The 23,109-nt window shown below is 44.8% G+C and overlaps 1 protein-coding gene across 5 annotated transcripts in view; it reads left to right on the forward strand.

Annotated features, from left to right (window-relative positions):
* The window catches only part of LOC119137326 (ephrin type-B receptor 1-B), a 96,332-nt gene that overhangs the window by 16,158 nt on the left and 57,065 nt on the right, over positions 1 to 23,109 (forward strand). For 4 of the 5 annotated variants that reach the window (XM_037276566.1, XM_037276562.1, XM_037276565.1 and 1 more), the window contains exon 2: positions 18,278 to 18,342. In XM_037276566.1, the coding sequence (XP_037132461.1) occupies positions 18,278 to 18,342 (65 nt within the window). Of the gene's footprint in view, positions 1 to 3,603; positions 3,740 to 18,277; positions 18,343 to 23,109 lie in introns of those variants that run through there. The other variant, XM_037276564.1, reaches the window with a different exon arrangement.

Genomic DNA, 23,109 nt, shown 5'->3' on the forward strand with positions numbered 1-23,109 from the left:
GTGATGATGTTTTGCGATTTGATTCCTGCACAATCTACCCCAATATTCACCTCTTTTTCTTCAATGAAGCCAAATTAGGCTGTTGCATGACAATCTAGTTAGGATAAGAAGTGTGGCGATGTCACGGCCTCGCTGTGAACCGCAGCGGCGTGCAGCTTGTCGGCCTGTCCGCTTCCCGCCTCCCTCCTTCCCTCAGCCTGCGCTTTGAGTTATTGCCACTTGTTTCTGAGAGCCATTTATCAGGGCTTCGTTAAAAGCCAAATCAGACTTATTTCAGACAGTCCTTTTGACTCAACTTCAAATTCTCATGTCTCAAGTCAGTGAAATAAATGGAAAGCTTTTCCAGGGTTATCATTAGAATTACGTGTTATTTTGTTTTGGACTTTGACGTTAATTGGATGCTGTTTTTATTCGATTTTAGAGCGACCTTAGTTTGAATGACGTTTCATAAAAATGCTTTCTTTTAATTCAGTTTTGATTGGTTTGAGCGGTTTTGTACCTATGTGGAACAAAGGACGAGGAATTTGATCGATGGATTTAATGATTTGGAGTGACACAGATGGTTTGATAATATTATTGCTTATATAATAGTTATTTGATATCTAATTTATATATCGTTATATGGGCCTGTGGAATATTTTGAAGTGCACCCATTGTTGACATAAAGGACGATCGATGGAGGGTTTTTTTTGAGTTTTTCCTTGCCCTTTTGGGAGCTTAAGATCAGGGGATGCTTTGAAAATAATTGTCAATTTTTGTCTATGTGAAGCCCTTTGAGACTGCTTGTGATTTAGGGCCATACAAATAAACTTGACTTGATGGATTTAATGATTTGGAGTGACACAGATGGTTTGATAATATTATTGCTTATATAATAGTTATTTGATATCTAATTTATATATCGTTATATGGGCCTGTGGAATATTTTGAAGTGCAAGCGCCGTCAGCTGCGCGCACCCGGCCGGCATTGTTGACATAAAGGACGATCGATGGAGGTTTTTTTTGAGTTTTTCCTTGCCCTTTTGGGAGCTTAAGATCAGGGGATGCTTTGAGAATAATTGTCAATTTTTGTCTATGTGAAGCCCTTTGAGACTGCTTGTGATTTAGGGCTATACAAATAAACTTGACTTGATGGATTTAATGATTTGGAGTGACACAGATGGTTTGATAACATTGTTGCTTATATAATTGTTATTTAATATCTAATTTATATATCGTTATATGGGCCTGTGGAATATTTTGAAGTGCACCCATTGTTGACGTAAAGGACGATCGATGGATTTAATGAATTGGAGTGACACAGATGGTTTTATAAACGTGTTATTTATGCAATAGTTATTTGAATAACTCTGAATGTTACGTCAGGCCCGTTCTCAGCTCTTCTTTTGTGTTTGTCATGTTAGCAAACCTATCGTTTAGCCTGTTGTTGCTCGTTCATGTCTGTTATTGGTGTTGGATTTTGTCGAATACATTTCCCCCAAAATGCGACTTATACTCCGGAGCGACTTATATATATATATGTTTTTTTTCACGTTATTGTGCATTTTATGGCCAATGCGACCTATATTCCGGAGCGACTTTTAGTCCGAAAAATACGGTACTTGCGGTGCTGCGCTGTTTGTGTTCCAAATGAATTAAATGTGTCTGCCACATAGATGCTTTCCATGAACGTTTCCAATTATGCATTAGCATGAAACAATCTGCCAAACTGCTGCTTGTTGCAAAGTGACAAGTTGCGTAGATACATATCTGATGAAATTCTAAACACTCCTGGAACCTGAGCGCACAACCTTAGACGCTGTAAAATTCCTGCTCGGACGTACGCCGGGTTGGAGGGAGCAGGGTGAGGGAACAAGAGTGTGCAAAAGAACACCAATAGCCTTTTCCTGTTCGGCTTTTGTTGGGAGCTATCTTGCCTTTCCGTGTTATTCAAGCAGCACAATGAGGTACGAAGCTTGTGGTGGGTGCCGCTCTTCCCACTTTGTCCCTCCATCTTTCCTCTCTTGTGAGCCATTTCAAAAGAGGGAGGGGTGTCGGCAGAGCAGATCAGAGAGGGTGGAAGTCCGATGTTCATTGGCCCTTGACCATTGCAGGAAATGTTGTCTATTGGGTCCTGACTAGCTTCAAAGCTTCAGCACAAAAGGCCCATGTCTTATCATCACGGCAGCCCAACAGTTTTTGCCGTGTCTTATTTTGACCCCGTGATACTTCCTCATCATCCACATTTGGAAAATGGGTCAGCATACGTGCTTGAAGGTCTAAGCCAGGGGGGTCATAGTCGTTTTTGTGGCGGGTCGCGTTGGAGTTCTAGTTTCCTTCGGAGGGCCTTTATGACTGTCGTGCCAAATAAATGTACGAACGTCTCATTATGTACAGTATAGGCTACACAACAAAGGAATGCTTTTCAAAGTGAAGACATTTTGCGATTTTCGTATTGACACACCGTCAAATATAATGACACTGTGGGCCTGCCGACCAGATTTTGAAGCCCTCGTCTAAGCCGTTGGCTTCTCTGACACCATTAGGTTGACTTAAGTGAGTGCTCTAAGTGGGTATGTGGACTCATCAATGCTTATTGTTAATCTAATTCTAAGTGGTCCGCCGATACCGGTGAAAAGCATTTAGTATCGATCCGTGCAGCAAAACAAATAGCGCCCTCGCCTGCCTGGCTGGCTGGCTGGCTGGCTGACTGCCTGCCTGCCTGCCTGCCTGCCTGCCTGACTGCCTGCCTGCCTGCCTGACTGCCTGCCTGACTGACTGCCTGCCTGACTGCCTGCCTGACTGCCTGCCTGACTGCCTGCCTGACTGCCCCAAGTTGATATTTGATGGCTTTTCGTCGCCCTATGGTTCTGACGTCTACTCCGCTTGTATTGGACAAACGGTTACCTTGCAACTCATGAATTGTTTAAATAACAGCAAACAAGTTGGTTTTATTCTATGGAATTGATGATTAGAGGTGCGTATTGAAGCAATTAAGACTAAAGCATTTCAAACATTCACAAAGACATTTTTGGATCAATTTTTGTTGATTTTTTTTCATTTTCCATTGCCCATCAATAGTTGCTCCGATCATTTTTTTTATTTTCCTCATTTGCCAACAATGATCGCCAAGAAGCGTTTTGTTTGTTTGTGCTTTAATTGAGCATCTTGGCTGTATTTCCCCTGAACACGCTTGTTACGTCTTCTTTGACAACTGACCTTTTTCCTCTGTTAAATGTAACCTAGACCGCAGGGGTTGTAGGTGGCGGGGGGTCAAAGTTTGGGAAAGTAAAACAGGATCACGTATTGTGCATGGACGGGAAACGGCACAGAACGAGACCATTCAATGATGTTTTTCTTTCTCTTGCATTGGGATTCACCACCTCATGCGAACATGCATATGCACATAAGGGAGGGAGGGAGGGAGGAGGGGTGGGCGCTCAGACACCTCCCTCCCTCCCTCCCTCCCTCCCTCCCTCCCTCCCTCCCTCCCTCCCTCCCTCCCTCCCTCCCTCCGCCCTGTGTCCACATCCTGGGGGGAAGAGGTCAGGTTAAGTGCCGCCGAGGTGCAACGGGCCTGTTGTCCCTCTCTCTTAGCAACAGTGGCTCTCTTAAAAAAAAAAAAAAAAAAAAAAAAACCCCCCACTAATGCGAGGCCGGCCGCTGACAGTGTTCTGACAATGACTTACTATCCGCCAGCCGAGTCCCCTCATCCCAGCGCCGGCCTCTCGGAAAAACAGATCTGTGGCGAGAGCAAAGGGTAATCTAGCGGCGAGGCTCTGCCGCCGACCGCCTCCGTGGCCATGTGTGTGACTGCGAATAGGCTGGGAGGAATTAACACTACTGCCACAGGCACAGAAGTGTGTATATGTGTGTGTGTGTGTGTGTGTGTGTGTGTGTGTGTGTGTGTGTGTGTGTGTGTGTGTGCGCGTGTGTATGTATGTGTGCGCGCGTGCGTGCGTGTGTGTGTTTCAGCGAGCCTATGTGTGCGTTTGATGATAACAGGATGTAAGAATTGTTATTTCTTTCCCAATCTATTATCGCACAAGATAAAGGTTGTGCGAGATGTAAGGCAAATAGCGTCAGCCAGTGTAAACACGGCAGTAAGACTGGCCGCACGCTTTCTGCTTTTGTTTGACGTATCGGCCGTGCTGTCAGTGTGGCACTTTTAGCGACCCCGACGCAAATGTCTGCTTTGTGACACACAAGGAACGCATACAAAAGAATCCGGCAGCCTGCTTGTTATTTCAAAACAAGTCCCCCCCCCCCCCCCCCCCCCGTTTGTGTACAGTTGTGTGTTTCAACAATGGACTCGGGCAGAGAAGGTCAACTCGGTTCGGTGACCCCCAGAGGAGAGAGTATTTAAAGTCATCATCCTACCACTGTGCCACCTGTCAGCTCTTCTGGCTGAACTCGTTACAACATCAAAATGCCAAACACCTACCGTTAATATGCAAAAATATCCTGCGAGTATTACTACTTCAGGGAATGTTTTCTCCAGATTGTTCTTTGTTTGACTCCAGTAAGCGCAGGTGTACAAATAGCAAAAGCCGATCATGGAGCCGTTGTCTCGCCTGAGATTATCTAGATTTTCATATTTGAAGCCACGCATCAGTAGCGAGTGATTGTTTGTTTTTTTAGCATTCCCCCCAAATCCCTGCTGTGTGTGCAAAAACAAACAGAAAACAATGCACATTTTTCTTGTCTTTGTGGAGATAAATGAGAAGCTACTGGATCATCACAGTCAATTAGCTCTGCGAGGCTTCTCCCGGAGACTCCTTCTAATGCCTCAACCTGTATGCGCGCGTGCGTGCGTGCGTGCGGCTCATCTTTTTTTTGGTGCAAGTATTATTGGCAATAAATGTTTGATGTGTTTGTGTGCACACCTGCCAAAACACCTTTTATACAGCGTGCCGCTCAACTTGATGTTTTGCTGTCTGGCAGTGGGGCGTGCGCTTCTTTATCTCCTCGCTGTCACGCTGACTGATGGCTAATATGCGAAATTGGGCTGGCTTTTGCCTCGGCCGTGGCGCTGTTAGGACGTAGTGGCCGCTAACGAGGCTTGTAGTGCTGTGTCACACTTGTGATAGTGGCTCACAGATGCAATTGTGTCACTTGTTGCTGGCATGCCGGAGGTCAAATAAGTAGGCTGTCAAGCGAGGCCTGTGTGCTTTTTTCTTGTTCCATTGCAAATAGGCAATATTAGTTTGGAATGATGCCAATGATGTGTGCTTTTACCATTGTGTTGCTCAGTACCTATTTTTTTCTTCCATAGATTGACTCATTGTTCGTATTGTTGGGATTCAATATTTGATGTTTTGAAGCCATTCACCACCGAGCAGCATTTTTAAAAGCAGACTTTTGCCAGCCCTTTTGAAGCATCCGAAAATGCTGTCCTGTGACACTATTGGCACCAAAGCCACCCGAACTTTGGTTCTTTGCTTTTTTCACCACTCTTGTTGATTCCTGATTGAATCGAGGGGATGAGCAGAAGTGATCATGTATTTGGTAGCATTTTGTTTTTTGTAGCAACACCCAGCCATTAAATATTTCATAAGAATGTCAGGCTTGGATCAAGAAAGGCATCAGGCAGCTTATACAAAAGGAGCAATTATGGGCGATTTGTTTTTTGGGGTAGATGATTCATTTGACCAAAGTTTGTAGTTGGATGGGTCGGTCCAACAAAGGTTCTTTTCGACTGAATTCCGTCGGGGTGAACAAAGCTCATTCTCGACCACGCTCACGCACGGCTCCCTCAACTCCTTCACGCATCTCTGCCGGGTAGCTGCATTTGTTTTGCTCTGTCTGGATCATTAGGAGGAGCAAGCCGTCATGGGACACCCGGGCTAACTACGCCACAGGGGATCGCAAAATCGCTGCAGTCGTGTCTGAGAGTCATTCCAAGCGCCATCCACTTTAATAAGAAGATAACAAACATGTCATAAAACAAGAGAGTCTGTGTTTGCTCGGGGCGCACAAAAGCACTTGACTGAATTCATTTGGTGGAAACTCTCGCTACCGTCACAGTGCAGTATGGCTCAGGTTAATGACGAAAGATATCAGCGTTTTTCAATACGGCATGAGGAGTTAGTTACGTCACAGCTCATAAAAAGTGCAAAATATATATATATACGTACGTGTTCTTGTTCATCATTTACATTTCGCAAAGTATTTCTGAATCATTGCCGAGAAACGACTAAACTTTTCTTTTTTTTTTTTTATATCTGCTGTCCTGTTTGAAAGCAAACGGCCCCCTCAGTGGAGCCAAACACATGTCCTTCTTTCACTGCTTTTAATCAAGTCAGGGTATGAAAATAAAAATCAAGTCACATAGAGGGCAAACTCTGGGACAACAAGCTTAAAACAGAATCCTCCTTTTTCAGATCTAAACCCAAATTAGAATGTCGTGACCCCAGTTTAGGGCAAAAAATAATATTGCTTTAACACTAACAAGGAGCAGACTGTGAAACTAGAACAACAGACTTTGTGAATCACCAAAACCATTCATCACTATCTTTGAGCGAAGCAATCAAAAATGACCGAGGTCCCGAAGCTGAAAAGTCCCATTGAAGTCCCATACGTACATACATATATGAGGGATTCAAAGTGAAAAGCCTCCCATAGAAAGGGATTATGAAAGGAATGTTGTGCTACACCCCAGAATAAACATGACGCCAAATGAAAAGTCATAAGGGAAAGAATTTAGAAGATAAGATCACAGATAAGACTTCATTCTTAACGTGCTTTAGTACGTTTTATTTTGGCCCTGAAATTCCTCAGCCAGGTGAATTTGCACAGCCACTCTTAACCCCATTTCCTGCCTTCCTTTGCCATGATTGTTTCGTCGGACTCATTGGCGGGATTTGTCTCCTCTGGCACTCGAGACTTACTTTGTTTTTCTTTTCCCATTGTTCAATATTTACGATATTTGTGGAAAATGTATATTTCCACGCACAAAAACACACAGATTGGCCTGCCTACCTGCCTTCTTCTTTGGCGTTTGCTCCTTTTTTTCCTTTTGCAATTAGTGTTGGTTGGAATACCAGCTCATTTTGAAATGATTGCCACTCACAGGAGCCAACAATAAATATTTTATGACGATAATAAAAAACAAAAATCAGCAAATTTAGTGGTGGCATATGAGCCAGCAGGTGAAAGATTTACTTGCACTGTTTCAAAGTTTAGAGGCAATATGCGACCATTTAAGAGCAGCCTGCAACCCGGCAGTCATGCCTTTTTTCAACTCTGCAGCTCTTTTCTTGGCCCACAACTCTTTTACGAGAAGCGGCCAATTAATGACAAGCACAGTTCTATGACAATAATAAAATTGACAGGACTAACCATTCAAATATCCAAAGGCCTTACGGTAGTTGACAGTGGTTCATTTCATTCAAAGTCAAAGTCGTTTTCCTATTTGTTTTTTATGTATGGCAATAAAAAATGTCACTATTGTAGATTCATGTAAACAACAATTCAGAAATTAGTTCGAGCTTTTTCCATCCATCCATTTTCTGAACCGCTTAGTCCCCACGGGGGTCGCGGGCGTGCTGGAGCCTATCCCAGCTGTCATCAGGCAGTAGGCGGGGGACACCCTGAAGCGGTTGCCAGCCAATCGCAGGGCACACAGAGAGAGACAAACAACCATTTGCACTCGCACCTAGGGACAATTTGGAGTCTTCAATCGGCCTACCAAGCATGTTTTTGGGATGTGGGAGGAAACCGGAGTGCCCGGAGAAAACCCACGCGGGCCCGGGGAGAACATGCAAACTCCGCACAGGGAGGGCCGGAGGTGGAATCGAACCCGCACCCTCCTAACTGTGGGGCGGACGTGCTACCCGGTGCCGCCTAGTTTGACCTTTCTTCTATACATAATTACAGCATTAGCGAAATTGCCCAAAGGTGAGCGGGCCAAAGACATTATTTTTCATTTCATTAATGGCACTCTGCTGTCCTTGTTTATTCAATGATAGAAAGCATTCCTCCTTTCCAAAGGTGAATTTCATCCTCCCTCCCTGCCTGCTGCCATTTCATCTGCAACAAGAAGTGGTGTTCTGTCCAAACACCTGCACACCACTGGCATCCCTGCCAGAGCTATTTACATTGGCCCTGGACAGACACCTACTTCCTTTCTAAAACGGAGAAATGATTGAACAGCCCGGAGCAGCTTTTACAGATGCTGTCTGGTGTTTCCGCGTGCGGAAGAAAGCGTCAGTGCCATTTAAGAGCAAATCGCGAGCACATGCCTAACGAGGCGTCTCGCCTCGCATCGCATCGCATCTTGAGCTGCCACATTGTCCAGCGTGCCGCTTTGTTTCCAGGGAGGACATCCCCATCGGCAAACTACCTGGAGAGGCGGGTAAAAGCCGTGGAAGTTTTGCGCCTCTTTTTTTTCTTTCACTTGCTGGGGGATTTTTAACAGGGAGCGTGACCTGGTCTTCCTTCGTTCACAGGCCGGCCTGTCGGCGCAGGTTTTGACGGTCTGGGAAGCTGATGGTGATGTTTGTGCACTCCCGCTAGTGTCACACGACCACTGTGACATTTTGGGCCAAAAGCTTGAGCCGCCAGCCTACCCGAATGGTGTGCTTGTGTGGGTGTGTGGCACAAGCTCAAAACACCAGCATCCCTGTGGCAAAACCGACTGCATGTGTGTGTGTGTGTGTGTGTGTGTGTGTGTATGTTCAATGACATTTCAGCATCCCACAAGAGTTCAGCGTTGCATCAGGCAATGTCCTTGCATTTTAAGAGCCTTGTGGAACCATGAGTGACAGTCGACGCAAGCAAACTGGGCAGGTGAGTGCTTGAAATTTCATCAGATGGAGGTACATCAAATAGCGAGTCCTCAGTGGAGCCGAATGAATCAATCAGTCTTTGTGTGCAATTCCCTGGAAAACACACGAAGAGGGCTTTCACCATCTGGCCACCCTTCCCGATTTCTTTTTCCCTCGTTTCAATCCTGCTCATCATAGAACAACCCCGTGTCAAAAGATCCAAGTCGTTTTTATCCACGATGCCTACTCCAGTCAAGCCCTGAAGGGAAAACAAAGCCTATCTCGCAAAATATAGACTTCTTCTCCGAGCATGTTAGCAGATGCCGCCAGACAGTAGATGTAGCTTTTAATGACGAGTACAGAACGGCATTTTCGAGCAGACGCTGGTATTTTTAGCACGGCTGGAGAAAAGGGTGACGATAAGAGATGAGTGTCTGCGGTCGTCCCCAGCGTGTCTTGTCCCATCTCCTGGGATGTATTCCCTTCTTTTGTGAAACCAGCGAAGCAATGCGTCTGCATGCAGCAAAGCTGCACTAACAAGATCCCAGAAGAACATCTCGCTTGTGGTTACAGGGAGCAGGATTACAGCATGTCTTCACTCTCAAACGCATGTGGCAGGGGAAGAGCAAACTTGGGCATCAATTACCTGGATGGCTCTCACTGCAATGGTCAAGGGACATCACGGCTAAATTGAATAACACTCATAACGGTCTCCAAATGGCTGAGGCCTCTCAGCGCGGAAACTCATTTCTCCACACCTCCATATGACTGTCTTCAGATCCAAAGCCCGGTTCTCGTGGGCCAGAGCCATCATTTGACTTTGATTGAAATTCGGCTTCGTTGGGTTCAAGGAGGGTGAAGGTTGTGGGGTTGTTGTTTTTTTTACAAGCACTAATAAGATAAAGGGAGGGCACTTTCAAGGCTCTCCTCTGATTTTCTCTGTCAGGCGGGCGGATGTCAATTTTATGGCACATCCAGACATAATGGCAATGGCTGCAGCTTACTGATCTCGATGCCTACTAACTACTTCTGAATGCACCATTGCAACATTAGTGCCTTGCTTTTTTTCTATAGTTCTTATCCAAACTAGGGTCCTGGTTGAGCTGGATGAATCCGGAGTATCTGGAGAAAAGCCCAAACAAGAACCAAATGAGAGTTGAGATTCAAAGCCTGAATCAGAAGAGTAGAGTCTTGCCTCAGCTGTAGAATTGTAGAGAAACATTTACCAGGGATTAAGGTGAAGGTCACATTCATTTTCATTGATCTTGTTGCATTGCTAAGACCACAGCCAGTTGTAGCTCAGTCAGCCATCGCAGATGGAGAGCAGCTGGGTGTCGTGCGTGTGCATACGTACAGTATAGAGCGAGCGAGCGAGCGAGCGCCTACTATCTGCGAGCGTCTGCCTTACAGGACTTGCTTTCAAACGTTTACGCATGTTTCCGTGTCTGCGTTTGAGTCAGACCTTTTTCTGTTAGTTCTTGCGTTCACGAATATTGCAAGTGGCGCTGATGAACACAGTGTCATTGTGCATGGAGGTACAAGAAAAGGAGTTGAAGGTGGTGTGTGTGTGGGCTTAGACAGTACGGTTGCTTTCAACATAAAGCGTCTCTCTCTCTCTCTCTCTCTCTCTCTAAATCTCCCTTATCACAATGAGGTTGCCGCTATTGTCCTCTGTGCTCTGTCTGCACAACGTAGATAAACAACCAACGAAAACTTGTTTGCACGCTGTTTTCAGAGGTATCGCCATTGCGGCCACTACAAATGCCTTGTCGTTTTGTTTTAATGAACAAAGTATGCATTGTTTGGTGGCTCCTAAGAGCAAAACGGTACCTGACCCATTTTTGGAGTTAGGTATCTGGTTAAACACTTTTTAGTCGGTCGCCCAATAGAATAACATGACCTGATCCGTTTTTTGCCTAGTGATGTGGTTCAACGGTGTTCATTCAGATAAGTTGAAGTTGTAGTATTTAATCCGAGTGTGCACGATTCAGATGGCCGTTAAATGAACGCTGAAGTGGAATTTTGGGAGTCGGAACGGGTCATCGACTTGACACTTCATTTTCCTTCCGCAAAACTTTTTCCTCAAATGTAACCGTGTACTTAGTGGCTCTGAGAAATCTATTAACGGCTAACCACACTGTCCTAATTAAAGCGGAGACTGCAGGGGAGTATTATTGAGTGACATTTTCAGCAGTCAGCAGTCATTGGTGCTCCTCTTTAAAAACAATGAGGATTTCATTCACCCCAGATAGCCCATTAGCTGGAGTTTCCACTTCTAAATGTCGTCGTCACACAATCTGTAGTGCGACTTGGACAAGGCTCGTCGTCCATGTCAGTTACTTGTGTGTCCAGGCCAAAAATGGAGCAGATTTCAGCTGCTACAAGTTTAGAAAATGTCAAAGCTGGAGTTGATTGACTTCCATTCTGGAGTTATTTTCCTTTGGGGAAAGGTTAAATCCCAACACCACTTCAGTCATGGTCCTTGGAGCATCATGTTCCGTTTGCCCGCTTTGGTGGAAGTAGGAAAGTCATTCTTGGCACTGACATTCTGTAAAGTAGTCGTAATCGGGTCCTTATGTTTCACGTCAATACGTGCGCTCGTAGGCATCGACGGGGGAATTCATTTGGTGGCGTCATTCAAGTGACCACATTTCGATCTGCGTTTTTTTTTGGGGGGGACACACACACACACACACACACACACACACACACACACACACACACACACACACACAGGAGAGCCGTTGTGATGGGACTCAAGTGACCAGGTGGGTGCGGTTGCCTGACTGGGAATGCAGCCAATCTGGTCCCCCATAACGGGGGAGGAGTCTGCTTCTCACTAAAAGCCTTTTTGCGAGGTGAGCGCCCTATGAAGAGTTGTAATTGCCTCATTTTGGAGAAGCAAATTGCCGGGTTTCTTGAAAGCAGACAGGCTGGCCAAGCAGTAATGACAATCGTGACGGTTGGAGGAAGCCAGCAGCAACAGATTTGGGTTTTTTTTGTGTGTGTTTTTTTGCCGAGCAGAGCCGACTCGCCTTGCTGGGAGGTTTAATATTGGATTCATTAGCCCTCGCTGCCTTTCTCTTGATAACCTTTGGTGTTGGACTGAAATAGGTTGAATTATTTTGATATGAATTCAGATTAGACGTGCGGATTTCACCAGATGCTAAGTTTAGGACCGCCTATTCAGTTGTGGCATCGTAATGAGGACTGGAAAAAGAAACGAATGAAAGTTTAGCACAAAGAACTGAAAATAAACGCAGACGAGTTTACGGCCCATCCATTGACCACAACTAAAGATCGAAACGTTGCCTCATCATCAGCCGTGCCAGTAATCAATCCTAGCATGATTATTATTGGCATTGGACTGAAAGTACACGAACTTGCCATTTCTTAAACTCCTGTATTCAAAGCAACACTGCCGCCTAGAGGAGACAAAAAAATACAAGTGCTTGATGAAGCAAATTTGAAGCTTCATTTTCCCATCACTATTAATGAGTAATATTATTACTATTGCGACTCAAAATCGTGTTTATTAGCCCTGAAGCGCAGCGCAAGGCACAGGTGCTCCATTTTCGAAAATGTATGAACACTCACTCGCCAGCTGTGTACGTATATGTTCCATTCCATAGCGAGGGGGTAAAGAAATAAACAATATGTGACTGCGATAAGGTTCAGAATTTGCAAACATGAAACAGAAGCTGATCATATTTCTCCTTTTGGATCTTTTTATTTCGGGCTCTGTTCTTTTTCAGTGATTGTTTTGCCAGCATCGATGGCATGACAAAAATGTTCAACAATTCAATGTTCAAATAACAAAACTTGAAGACCAAAAAGATGAAACTGAAGTGCTCTGATAAATGGAAATTGAGGAAATGTCAGTTGCAACGAGGAAAAGAGGAGCATTGGGTGTATGGGTGAAGGTAAACGTGGGCGTTGAGGATATGATGAATTAAAGATGACGCTCTGCAGCAGCCCGCTTTCTAAAGATCACTCTTTGCGCTAATGTAATGTTAATGAATGCAAATGATGTCTTACTGCTCGGACGGACGGACGGATGAGACGAGGTTGTGCTTGTGTCCTCTCTTGGTGAGGATGTAGCTATGGCTGCACGAGTGACTGAGCGCTGGCAAATGAATAAGGCTAGCTTGTTATCGGTGGTGGCCATGTAACACAAATGTCATATGAATGAATCAACAGCTGTCTTGAGTCATGCCAGTGCAACACATCACCATCAACAGTGTCTTAGCCCTTCTTCTTTTGTGTGTTGGTGCCTTTCTGATTGAAGGGCTCGATATGATTGTATCTTGAAATGTTGGATTTTTTTTTTTCTCTCAATCTCCAGGAAATCCGTTTTTTAATCAAGTAGCCACAAGGTACATTTTATGAAGGAAAAATAGCTGTCCCGCATGTGGGACAGCTATTTTTTACGTTACATTACTGACTACGTTATTTTTTACGTTACATTATTTATTTATCTTTTCATTCTATAGCGTAAGTGCATTTTTAAAGCGCTTTATATAGGCCTTGTCTGCAATGAATATATCCCGCTCGAAAGGACAGAAATCCATCCACACGGCCTTGTTTGTTTTAAAACATAAAAAAAAAAGAAAAACCAGCATCGCCAGGGCCATGACTCCAAATGATCAAATAGAGTGAGGATGGGTGAGGCTCAATAGAAAGATGACATCATAAAATGTGTTCGATCGCTTGTTTCAATCCAGCATTGATTTGTCACGCTTTGTGCGTGACAATGCACCATATCGCGACATTTTGCTCACGTAAATGTTGCATCCAAACTCAATGACGGTACACACAAGTAGGGAATAGCGTGGCAAGGTTTAATCATGGATGGCGCAATGTCACCTTGCCGTGATGAAATGATTTGCTAATTTCATCAGACTCTGCCCATCTTGCATGTTCTATTCATTTTCATAACATCTGCCGCCGATCTCTTGGCATCTCCTCGCGTCTCTTTCTTTCTTTCTTTCTTTCTTTCTTTCTTTCTTTCTTTCTTTCTTTCTTTCTTTCTTTCTTTTTTGCCTTTCTTTCTTTCTTTTTTGCCTTTTTTGCCTTTCTTTTTTGCCTTTTTTGCCTTTCTTTTTTGCCTTTTTTGCCTTTCTTTTTTGCCTTTCTTGCCTTTCTTTTTTGCCTTTCTCTTCTTGTCCCTGGCTTTTGTTCCTGTTAAGCGTGTGGTCTTTGGCGTCAGTGGGGCCAAAGCGGTTGGGATGGGCGCGTGTGGCTGCCATCCCTCGTTGTCTCGGAGGACCGCGGATTACTCCGTGTTCAATTTTCAAATCAGCCACATTGTCAACTTGTCCTTCAGGGAGACGTGAATGAAACTTATTTCTCTGATGTGTTTCTGTCGCCTGTCCTGAATGTTCTATTTAAAGCCTTCAAGATGAGCGACACAGCCTCGCCGTAGCAATAAATGAAATAAGTCTCCCGTCTTCTCTGTTAGCACGTCCGCTATGGGTTCTTTTGAACCCAGCACTTGTAAGGTTGAATGGGAACTGACTGAGAGTAATCCTTTGACTTCTGATTCTTCTTTCATAGGGGATGAAAGAAACCGGAGAAGATTTCACGTTAAGAGGGTCAAATTCTCACGACAATTGTCCGTCTCGAGACAGAATTCCTGGTCAAATCATTTCTTTTGATCTATGTAAGGCACCTTTTAACAGTTGCTTTAGTAAATGCTGGCTCTTTTTCTTTCTGCCTAAAATCCCCCCGAGTGGTAGGCTGATTAGTTTTGGGAGACGCAGCAGCTTTCAGTCATGCACGTTTGCCACTTTGTTTTCATCCTGGCATTAAGATGCCAGGCTCAGCACGCTGAGCCACCATGGGGCTTCATCACTGTTAAGTGCTCATTTCAGCCCCGCTGAATTCTCCTCATGCTTTTCTTGCTCGCTTGCCATCTTGACGCCGCATCTAAGAAAGAATACATGCCTTGTGCAAAATCTGCAAGATCTTACTTCAGTTTGTTGCGCCCATCGCAAAGGCTCGCATTCAGCAGCTGGACATGATTGTCTCATTGAATTGCAAAGCGGGCCGGGCCGGCCAGCATCCTTAAGTGCGATGGGAGGGAGAGCGTGTTAAAGGGTGGAGGAATGGAAGAGATGTGTGCTGGGACGAGAAGAGAAATGTGCGGAGAATTGTCCGCCTTATTGACCGAAGAGGCTTCAGAGAGGCGCTTCAGCACATGTTGTATCGACCGGCCGGCAGTCACGCAATGGTACACCCAGGCCGCAAATTACACCGACGTGTGACCGACCTGCCTCATTTGCGAAGCAGAGAGACAGCCTAGCTCAAAGTATGCCAAACGCCATCTCCTTCCTACTGCTGCTCTGCTTTCAGGCCCAAGCCTGTGTAATCATGTGATGCATGACGCGACCGCTTGCTGACGTGTAATTGCGCAAAGAGAAGGCTGCCTTATCGATCGCTACCGCAGGGTCCCCATCAATGTTGAATGCGGTCACCCCCGCAGAATCAGCCCACCATTTGCTATCGATCCATAGCCTAATGACGAATATCTGCGCCGTCTCGGGTTGGGTACATTGGGCTCTGGGTTCAGTCTTGACCATGGTGATTTTGACAAGCAAAACCGCATCCGTCACATGGTTGGCAGTAACTCGTATTGCGCAACGTCTCCTGCAGCATCGTAAGTGCTCAAATCCATCAAAAGATGACTAGCTTGACACCTACAAGCTATTGTTTTCCAATAGATTTATGATCCGTGCTTGTGAAGTCAGCCTTAAGCTTTCTTTATGAATACTTTTCACACAGTATGAACTTTTTTCCACCTGGCGCTTTAATGTCGAAGCTGACACAGCAGAATACGGGATTCTGCTGCTAACCTTGAGGGGCCTCACATTTGTTGGCTCTCACTCATTTTGGGGACGACTTGCGTGACAACGCGAGAGACCGATTTGGCTCCCTCGGCTCAGGCCTTACATTTGACCACACGCATTTTGGTAAAAGAGCAATTATCGATTCACCGTTTGACTGAATCAGCCAGCCCTTGATTGTTTCATCCAATTGCTTTTCGTTTCCAAACTATCGAGAGAATTCTTTACGAGTAATCGATGACTTTTATTGTAATGCCCGTGCCTACTGTTAACAAACGGATCGCTATGAAACACTGCTCCCTTCGGGGATGGGTTAAATGCAGAGACCCCACCCAGATGTGTGTGTGTGTGTGTGTGTGTGTGTGTGAGACAATCATTGGGTCTTTACCTTTTTTTTTTTTAAATAGAATTGGATCGTGCCAACAACAACAAAATCAAACAATGCCTCACAAATGTTATGACCTATGAATGATTTTAAAAATAAGCCTGACTGTAAAATCTACTCAGAATTAAGCTCTCCTGCTAACAGGGGACATTGGCCAAATCCTAAAGGCCAGCCGACAGGAGTAAGAGCCCTGCTTGGTTGCTAATGACCACTTAGCAGACCCCATTTCCTCTCTTTCTGGTGTCAAAGGCAGACATTAGGTCACAAGACACTCTCATGAGCATTTGACCCCTTTACCACCATCCGGAGCTTGATCCGTCCGTCCGTCCGTCCGTCTGTCCGTATCTAAAAGAAAACGGAGAATGGACTAGCAGGAGCCTGTGTGATTTGACTAAATCGCTTGTGATTTCCCTGGAGAATGTGTTGGCGGGGCGCGCTACATTGGCTGCTTTCACGCTCGGCTTGGAGCTCCCCAGCAAGGCGTGGCAGGGCTGGCGCTGTTGAAACAAGACAAGGCCATGCTCATCTTAAGCAAAGCGGCGCTGGAAGCTGGGCGTGAACAAAGCTGTCAGCACACTGAAAATTGGGTGATATATTTGTGTTTCTCGGATTTACCCGGGTTTCATGTCTGAAGACGACTAAGTGGAGATGGAAGATGCCGCTTGCTATCATTGGTGCATTGGTAGTTTTTTTTTTTTTTTCTTTTCTTTTCTTTTCTTTAATTCCCCCAACCAAGAGCACTTGACGTAAAGATGACAGGCGTCAAAAGCTCCATTTGGAATGATTTGAAAAGGCGACATCTGCAGGGGCACGCTTCCTAGAGCGGAGAAGGTAAAAAGGTGGGCGCCTAAAGGCTTGGAACGTCTCCTTGAATGAGAGAGAGGCTGAGAGTGTGCAGCTTGCATTTCGTCTCCCTCATCAACAACACGTGTGGGTGGTGCTAGCCAACTGTTTGCTGTGCGAAACGGATGGCGTCCAAGTCAGCAACACTCTGACGTCCCGCAGATGGTCGCCTCCAAATTCCTTTCCCCTATTTCTCTCCAAAGACAGCAAATTTGGGAGAAAGAGATGTAGAATGAGCGAAATATATGTATGTTTCCTGGTCGACTTAACAAACAACAACAAAAAATGGTGGCCAGAAAAGACTCAGCTAAATGATGGCGTTACTAAAGCCAATCTGTCCATCACTTTAAATACGAGTCAACGACATAGAGAGGATTGGGAATTACTTTTTTTTTTTCTTTCCGTGAGCTCACATTGCCAAAAGAGCAGACATTAATCAATACTGAGCCAGTGAATGTCTCCTGTGAGAAGCAAGTGTAATTTATCCACTATGTGTCACAGAGGAAGGGTTCAAAAGGGGAGCTTCAGTTCCCAACTTTTTCTTCAATTTTACACCACTTCAGTTTTCGCTCTGCAGCGTGACTCACAGAATAGATAGACATCCTTCCTTTCTTGTTAAAGATTAGTAGGCCCTTTTAGTGGCTCTTTTTGGACAGAAAACATTTTTTGTGGCTGTCAGGGGATGGGATGGGATGGGATGGGTTACTTCCTGTAATTGTGACACACATGAAGTCGAACAATGACGACTTTCTACAAACCCAGCAAAGGTAGGAAGTTGGGAAGAAGATTGCGGAGCATGCCTTTGAGAATTTCTATTCTTTCATCCAGGAAGAACAGTTTTAAGTTCAGAAGTCATCAATGTTGGACCTGAGAAAAGTCCCGATTCCTCGCAATCTCTTTTTGTACATTGAAAAGGCTTTGAGGCCAGCATTGTCAAGGGCTACGACCCAGTCTCACATCTTCAGATCTTGAACCAGCTTTCATTATTTACAAATTGAGGTGGTGCTGCCTTGTCTTCTGTCAAGGTTTGAAGTGTTCATTCGACTTTTTAATCAATCAGAGGTGTCCCTCCTGTCAATCATGACCCACATTTTGTACAATACAAACATTCATTTGGGGAAGACCAAAGCAACTTATGGAACACCCTAAGACTTAGGGTGTTCCATAAGTTGCTTTAACTTAGGGCCTAAGTTGCAGGTTGAGCAGTCCGAGAGAACGTGGGCAGAGTCCTTCGACTGGAAAGATGAGTTTGCAGTCTTTAGTCTTACTCGGAGTCTGGCAGAGATGGATGAATGGCGACTAGGGATCAAACTCTTCTCCGTCCGTTCATGAACGACACTGTCAATTGATCACTGGGACCCGAGTGCACTTCATCTCAGTTGAATGATATTGAGAAGAGCTTCTTTTGCTCTAACTCCTGACCTTTTGTTTTTTTTCTTTCTCTCTCCTGGCTACAGAAACTCTGATGGACACTCGAGTGGCCACAGCAGAACTGGGCTGGACGGCGTATCCTAACTCTGGGGTGAGTCCATTTGGTGTGTTTCTTTTCCCACTCAGAATGCAGAATGTGATTCAGGACCACGCAACACAGACAGGCAAATAGACCCGGAAGGCTGGCAAGGCTGGGTGAGACTTTAGACTAAAGTAGTGGCCAGTGGAGCTGATATTATGGCTATTATTTTGCCGTATCCTGGCTCCTAATGACTTCATGATATAATGTGTCCCACACCAGTCCCAGAGCGCAGAGCCAAAGTCCCAGAAAATGGGCACTGTAATGATACTGTAATAGCACGCTTATGCAAGGAAGTGGCGGCGGCATTCAGGTGAAAGTGAGTGAGGAGAGCTAAAAGGATGGAAATTTACTTTTTTTCAACTTGTTCATTTGATGCACATGAAAGATGTGCGAATTAAGTGGGAAATGACAAGTCGTTTTGCTTCCTTTTCTTCCAACGACTCATCAGACGTACGATGGCGTCGAAATTGTTAAGCTCTCATTTGAGCTAGCTACTTTGATTCGATAATGCATCGCCACGCTCCACAAGCCAATACCGAGCGGTGTTGCGTATTTCCAAAAAGGGCAGCAGCCAATGGCTGTTTTGCACATTTTCCACATCTTTGCGAGCCATTTTACACAGGTACGCATTTATGGCTCGTCAACTTAACTGTGGTCCGGTCAAGGCATGCTTCTGTGCTGTCTTTTCAAAGCACATACAGTTGGGTTTTTCTTTCGTGTCATTTCTTTTATTTAATGGAATGTACCTAAAGTCGAGTGTACCTCAAATGTTGCATTTTGTTTTTTTCCCTCAACACTAATTTTACGTCCCATTTCATTCGGAGATCTACAGTATACTGTTTTGTAGTGTAGATTGTAGCTCAACTGCTCTCTCTATGCTTCTACGTATTCCCTGTTTAGTGTTGTTTTTAATGCCGTAAATAACCACAATATTACATTGTGTGCTGTGTTTGTCGGAGATGAAATTGGATCCGGTAATCGCAGGCTGGCTATGAACAACTAAGCCGTGATGTGAAGACTTAAGTACTCGTGTTACGCGTTGTCTGCGCCCCATGATGTCACTCTGCGTTGCCGTCAAACTTGAGTCACTATCGCCATTGTTTAGTTATCATCCCATCACAAGTTCAAGAGCTTTTAAAACTTTTCCACTCCGCATGCAACGGGGAGGGGCCAGTCCATTAAAGATAGTAGTAATGGATGTCTTCTATGTGTGTAAGTGTATATTAACATAAGATGCATAACATAAATGTATGTAATGGCTTATAGGCAATACACTTCTCTTATGTGGTCATAGCCGTACAGTTGCTAAGTGTCGGGTAAACCTCAACATGATGTTGTCCTAGTTTAGGTTGCTATGCTATGCTACTCTTTTAACACCAGCTGGAAGTCAGCCTTTGGGGACATATAGTACCTTAGCAATAATGGGATGTCCCAGAGTTTTTTTTTTTTTGCCAGATTGCCCCCCAAGTAGCATTGTACTCTAGTTCCAGTGGTGTAAACGCACGGACACAAACGTGTACATGCACATCAGCATGCAGTTACACACTCGGATGGTCGCATCTGTCTGCAGACAACTTACGCGGCAAACAGATGTGTACAGTTAACAACCTTTTTGCTTCCATCATAATGAGCATCCTGACTTTTTACTTAGGCGCTTTCTTCTCCGTCTGTGTAGACTTTCCTATTTATTTATTTCTCGCTCACTGTCTGCTCTTCAAAACCACTATAGAAATAAAATATTGAGACCCTTCAAAAAATTAAAAAAAACTTGCAACAATGTGAACGACCAGACAAAAAAAAGCCAATGCGCTCTTGAAACACCATTTGATGTACTTTCAGTGGAGCTGTTGATTAATGATGGAGTGTGCTCCAGGCTGTTTATTTTCTGGATCAGATAATGAAGCACTGAAAACAACTGGAATGTCAGTCTCAGTTGAGACAGAGTGTGGAACTCCTAACTCCACTTTTTGGAGTGCCGTCTTTGTGTTTGCTTTGCGTTTCCAGAAAGCAAGGACAACTCCCTTAGCCTCATTGAATGAGGGAGGTGATTCCTGGATCATATTTGGGCAAATTCACCCCGAAGCTTTCTACAATGTTAGTGAATGATTACCATTAACTTTGCCAGTTGGGGGGGAAAACAACAACAAAAATTGTCGATGTTGAGTAATTTGCCTTTCAATAACATTTTTGGTTTTAAATGTTGGTAGGTATCTTTCTTGTTCGTAAGCTCCTTTGAGTTCTTTTCAATCAAAGCTACAATCAAATGTTTTATTCTATACCAGAGATTCAATTTGCTTGGAGCTGGGGAATGAATGTTTTTGCCGCACTTCAGGCATTGCAATTTTCACTTTTTTTTTTTTTTTTTTTTGCTACTGCTGCCTTACCATCAGTAAAGTAGATATAAAAACAACCTGGTAATAGAACTCATTTATACAAAAGCCTGTTAGAGGGGGAAAATGCACTTAAATGTTCAGAGCTTTTATTGGATGCAAAGAGATTGTGTACTTGATGCTTTTTTTACGAGCAGTGAGGCAGACGCCCTTCTATCTGCATGTAACAAATTCCCACTGGAGATGCCGTAGAAGAAAGCGCGAAAGCTCCGTGAAGCAAAGCAAGGAAATCAGACGAAAATAAAAGCTACTTGGCCTTCAGACAAGCACATAAACAAAAAAAACCACAAGTTTGTCATCTGAATCCCCCCCTCTCTCTCTGCATCTTACTCGAATGGTTCAAATAAAAGTGGGAACCGACTAGAGTTGCTTTCATCCGGAAGGAGATCGGTGAGGATTAAGGGGGAGTGTGGAGTGAAAGGCGCTACGAGAGCGAGAAAAGAGGGGGTAGGTTATGGGATCAAAAGTAGGGAGGAGGGGGGGATTAGAAGAACCCAGAGGGGGAGGGGGGGGTGCTGAAGATCAATTTTGTGTCAACGCTTGTGGCAGCCCTGCAGACTTTCAGCTTCGCGCGCGTGCGCGTGGATCTAAGCCGGGGTTAACTCATGTGACTCTCGCAGGTCACAGTCAGAGTCGTGCTTTTGGGACGGCCGGGGTGTAACGGGGTCAAAGGTTTGGCAACGGCTGCTCCGACGGAGGCTTTCGGGCGTGTCCAAAGCGGGGCCAGTTGTTGCGCTTGTTAGGGCCCGCGGTGGTGGAGTGCGATAACGAGACGGCCAAGTGAGCAGAGCAGTTGGATGGGTGCTGAGGATAAGCGCTGGAGGGCAGGAGGAAAAGCCAAACGGGGCGTGTGCTCTCGGAAGATAAGTCCGCGTTTTTTGGGAAAGCTTGCGCTCGTAGCAGGTGGAAAAAAAGAACACACATCTGCTGTTGGCATGTTTACTATTATGTGCCCGCATGCGGTTGGTCTTGCATGCCCGCACCCGCCCTGGATGGGGCACGACTCTCGCAGCTCCTTTGCGGTGTACCAGCCAAGCACCTGCGGGTCAGGTGCGGCGTGCACTTCCTGCAGCCCACTGAGAGTCTGCCAGCCAGCGAGCGAGCGAGCGAGCGAGCTAGCTAGCTAGCTTCAAAACAACCATCTCACCATCTGCTGACCATACTCAGTACATCTCAATTATTCATACACTGACAGGCTGTGGTTTAAAAGCACCAAATAGGAGGAAAGAATGGGCTGATTGAAAACAATGTAAGATGGAGAAGAATGGAAATGCAACGTCACGCTTTGGTCCATCTTCATCTCTTCAGGGATGCATGGAAATTGGACGTGAGCAGCACATGCCTTCTCTCCAATTCGTCTCATTGTCAGACCAGTGGGAGATGCCTTTTATGTGGCCTTACTGGTTATTGACTACGTGGAGATAGTGATTAAATTGCCCCGAGCTCCGACGCCAATGTCACTGCTCGACATGAAGATGGAAATTGTGCGTTTGCGGCTTTCATTGTTTGGGTGTCTGTATAGTTTTCTTCTTGTTGTTGTTGTTTAAACATTTGTGTGAAGGAGAGATTTGCAAATATCTTTCACAGATACGCCCACCAGTATGTGCAATACCAGCACGATATACGTACGTAGTTGGCATGACAGACTCAACACTGCGTTCCACATTGCTCTCCTACTTTCCTATCAAATATTGATGTCTTTCCTGTGGGATTTTATCAGCGTGATTAACGTGTACAAACTATTTGGGATAAATGTAGTCCGGGGATGAATAAGAGATATTGCATGACTCCCAGGAGTATCATGGAGTGATTTTGCAATATATTCTCTCATCTTTTTTGACTATCCCTTTCTCGAGGTCAAAGCTATTCACCTATTTGCACGGAAGAGTGATCCGACTCAAACTATGTAAAATGCCATAACGAAGAGCAACGAGAATGAATTGCTTGAAGCAATGTCCATCTGACTGGAAACGGTGGAGCAACACAGGTAGACAGATAGAATAACTACTCTCAGGCATACGTACATTGTTGATCCTTTGATAAGAAATGGTTAATACAACTACTGCAGCTTACTGAGTCAGTTGGGAAACTATTATTTGTATGTGTCTCTGTATTGTAGTGCCCCCAGGTGGCCAAGCCCTAATGTGTGGCACACCAGCACAACATCCTGTGAATGGAGGCAACAAACACTGTTCAAGTAAAACATTATGGAGTGCTATTTTTGCAATTGAAGTGCATTTTTATGTGAGGGTAGAACGGATTCATGCCATTTACATTCATTTTAGTGTTGTAAGATGATTTGATTTTGACTTGGAAGGCAGCAAGTCAACAGACAGATGACAGATGGTACTAGAGGTAGCACCTTGTTGCACCCGTTTTAAATCTT

The sequence above is a fragment of the Syngnathus acus genome, chromosome 17, assembly GCF_901709675.1.
Source record: "Syngnathus acus chromosome 17, fSynAcu1.2, whole genome shotgun sequence".
Lineage (NCBI taxonomy): Eukaryota > Metazoa > Chordata > Actinopteri > Syngnathiformes > Syngnathidae > Syngnathus > Syngnathus acus.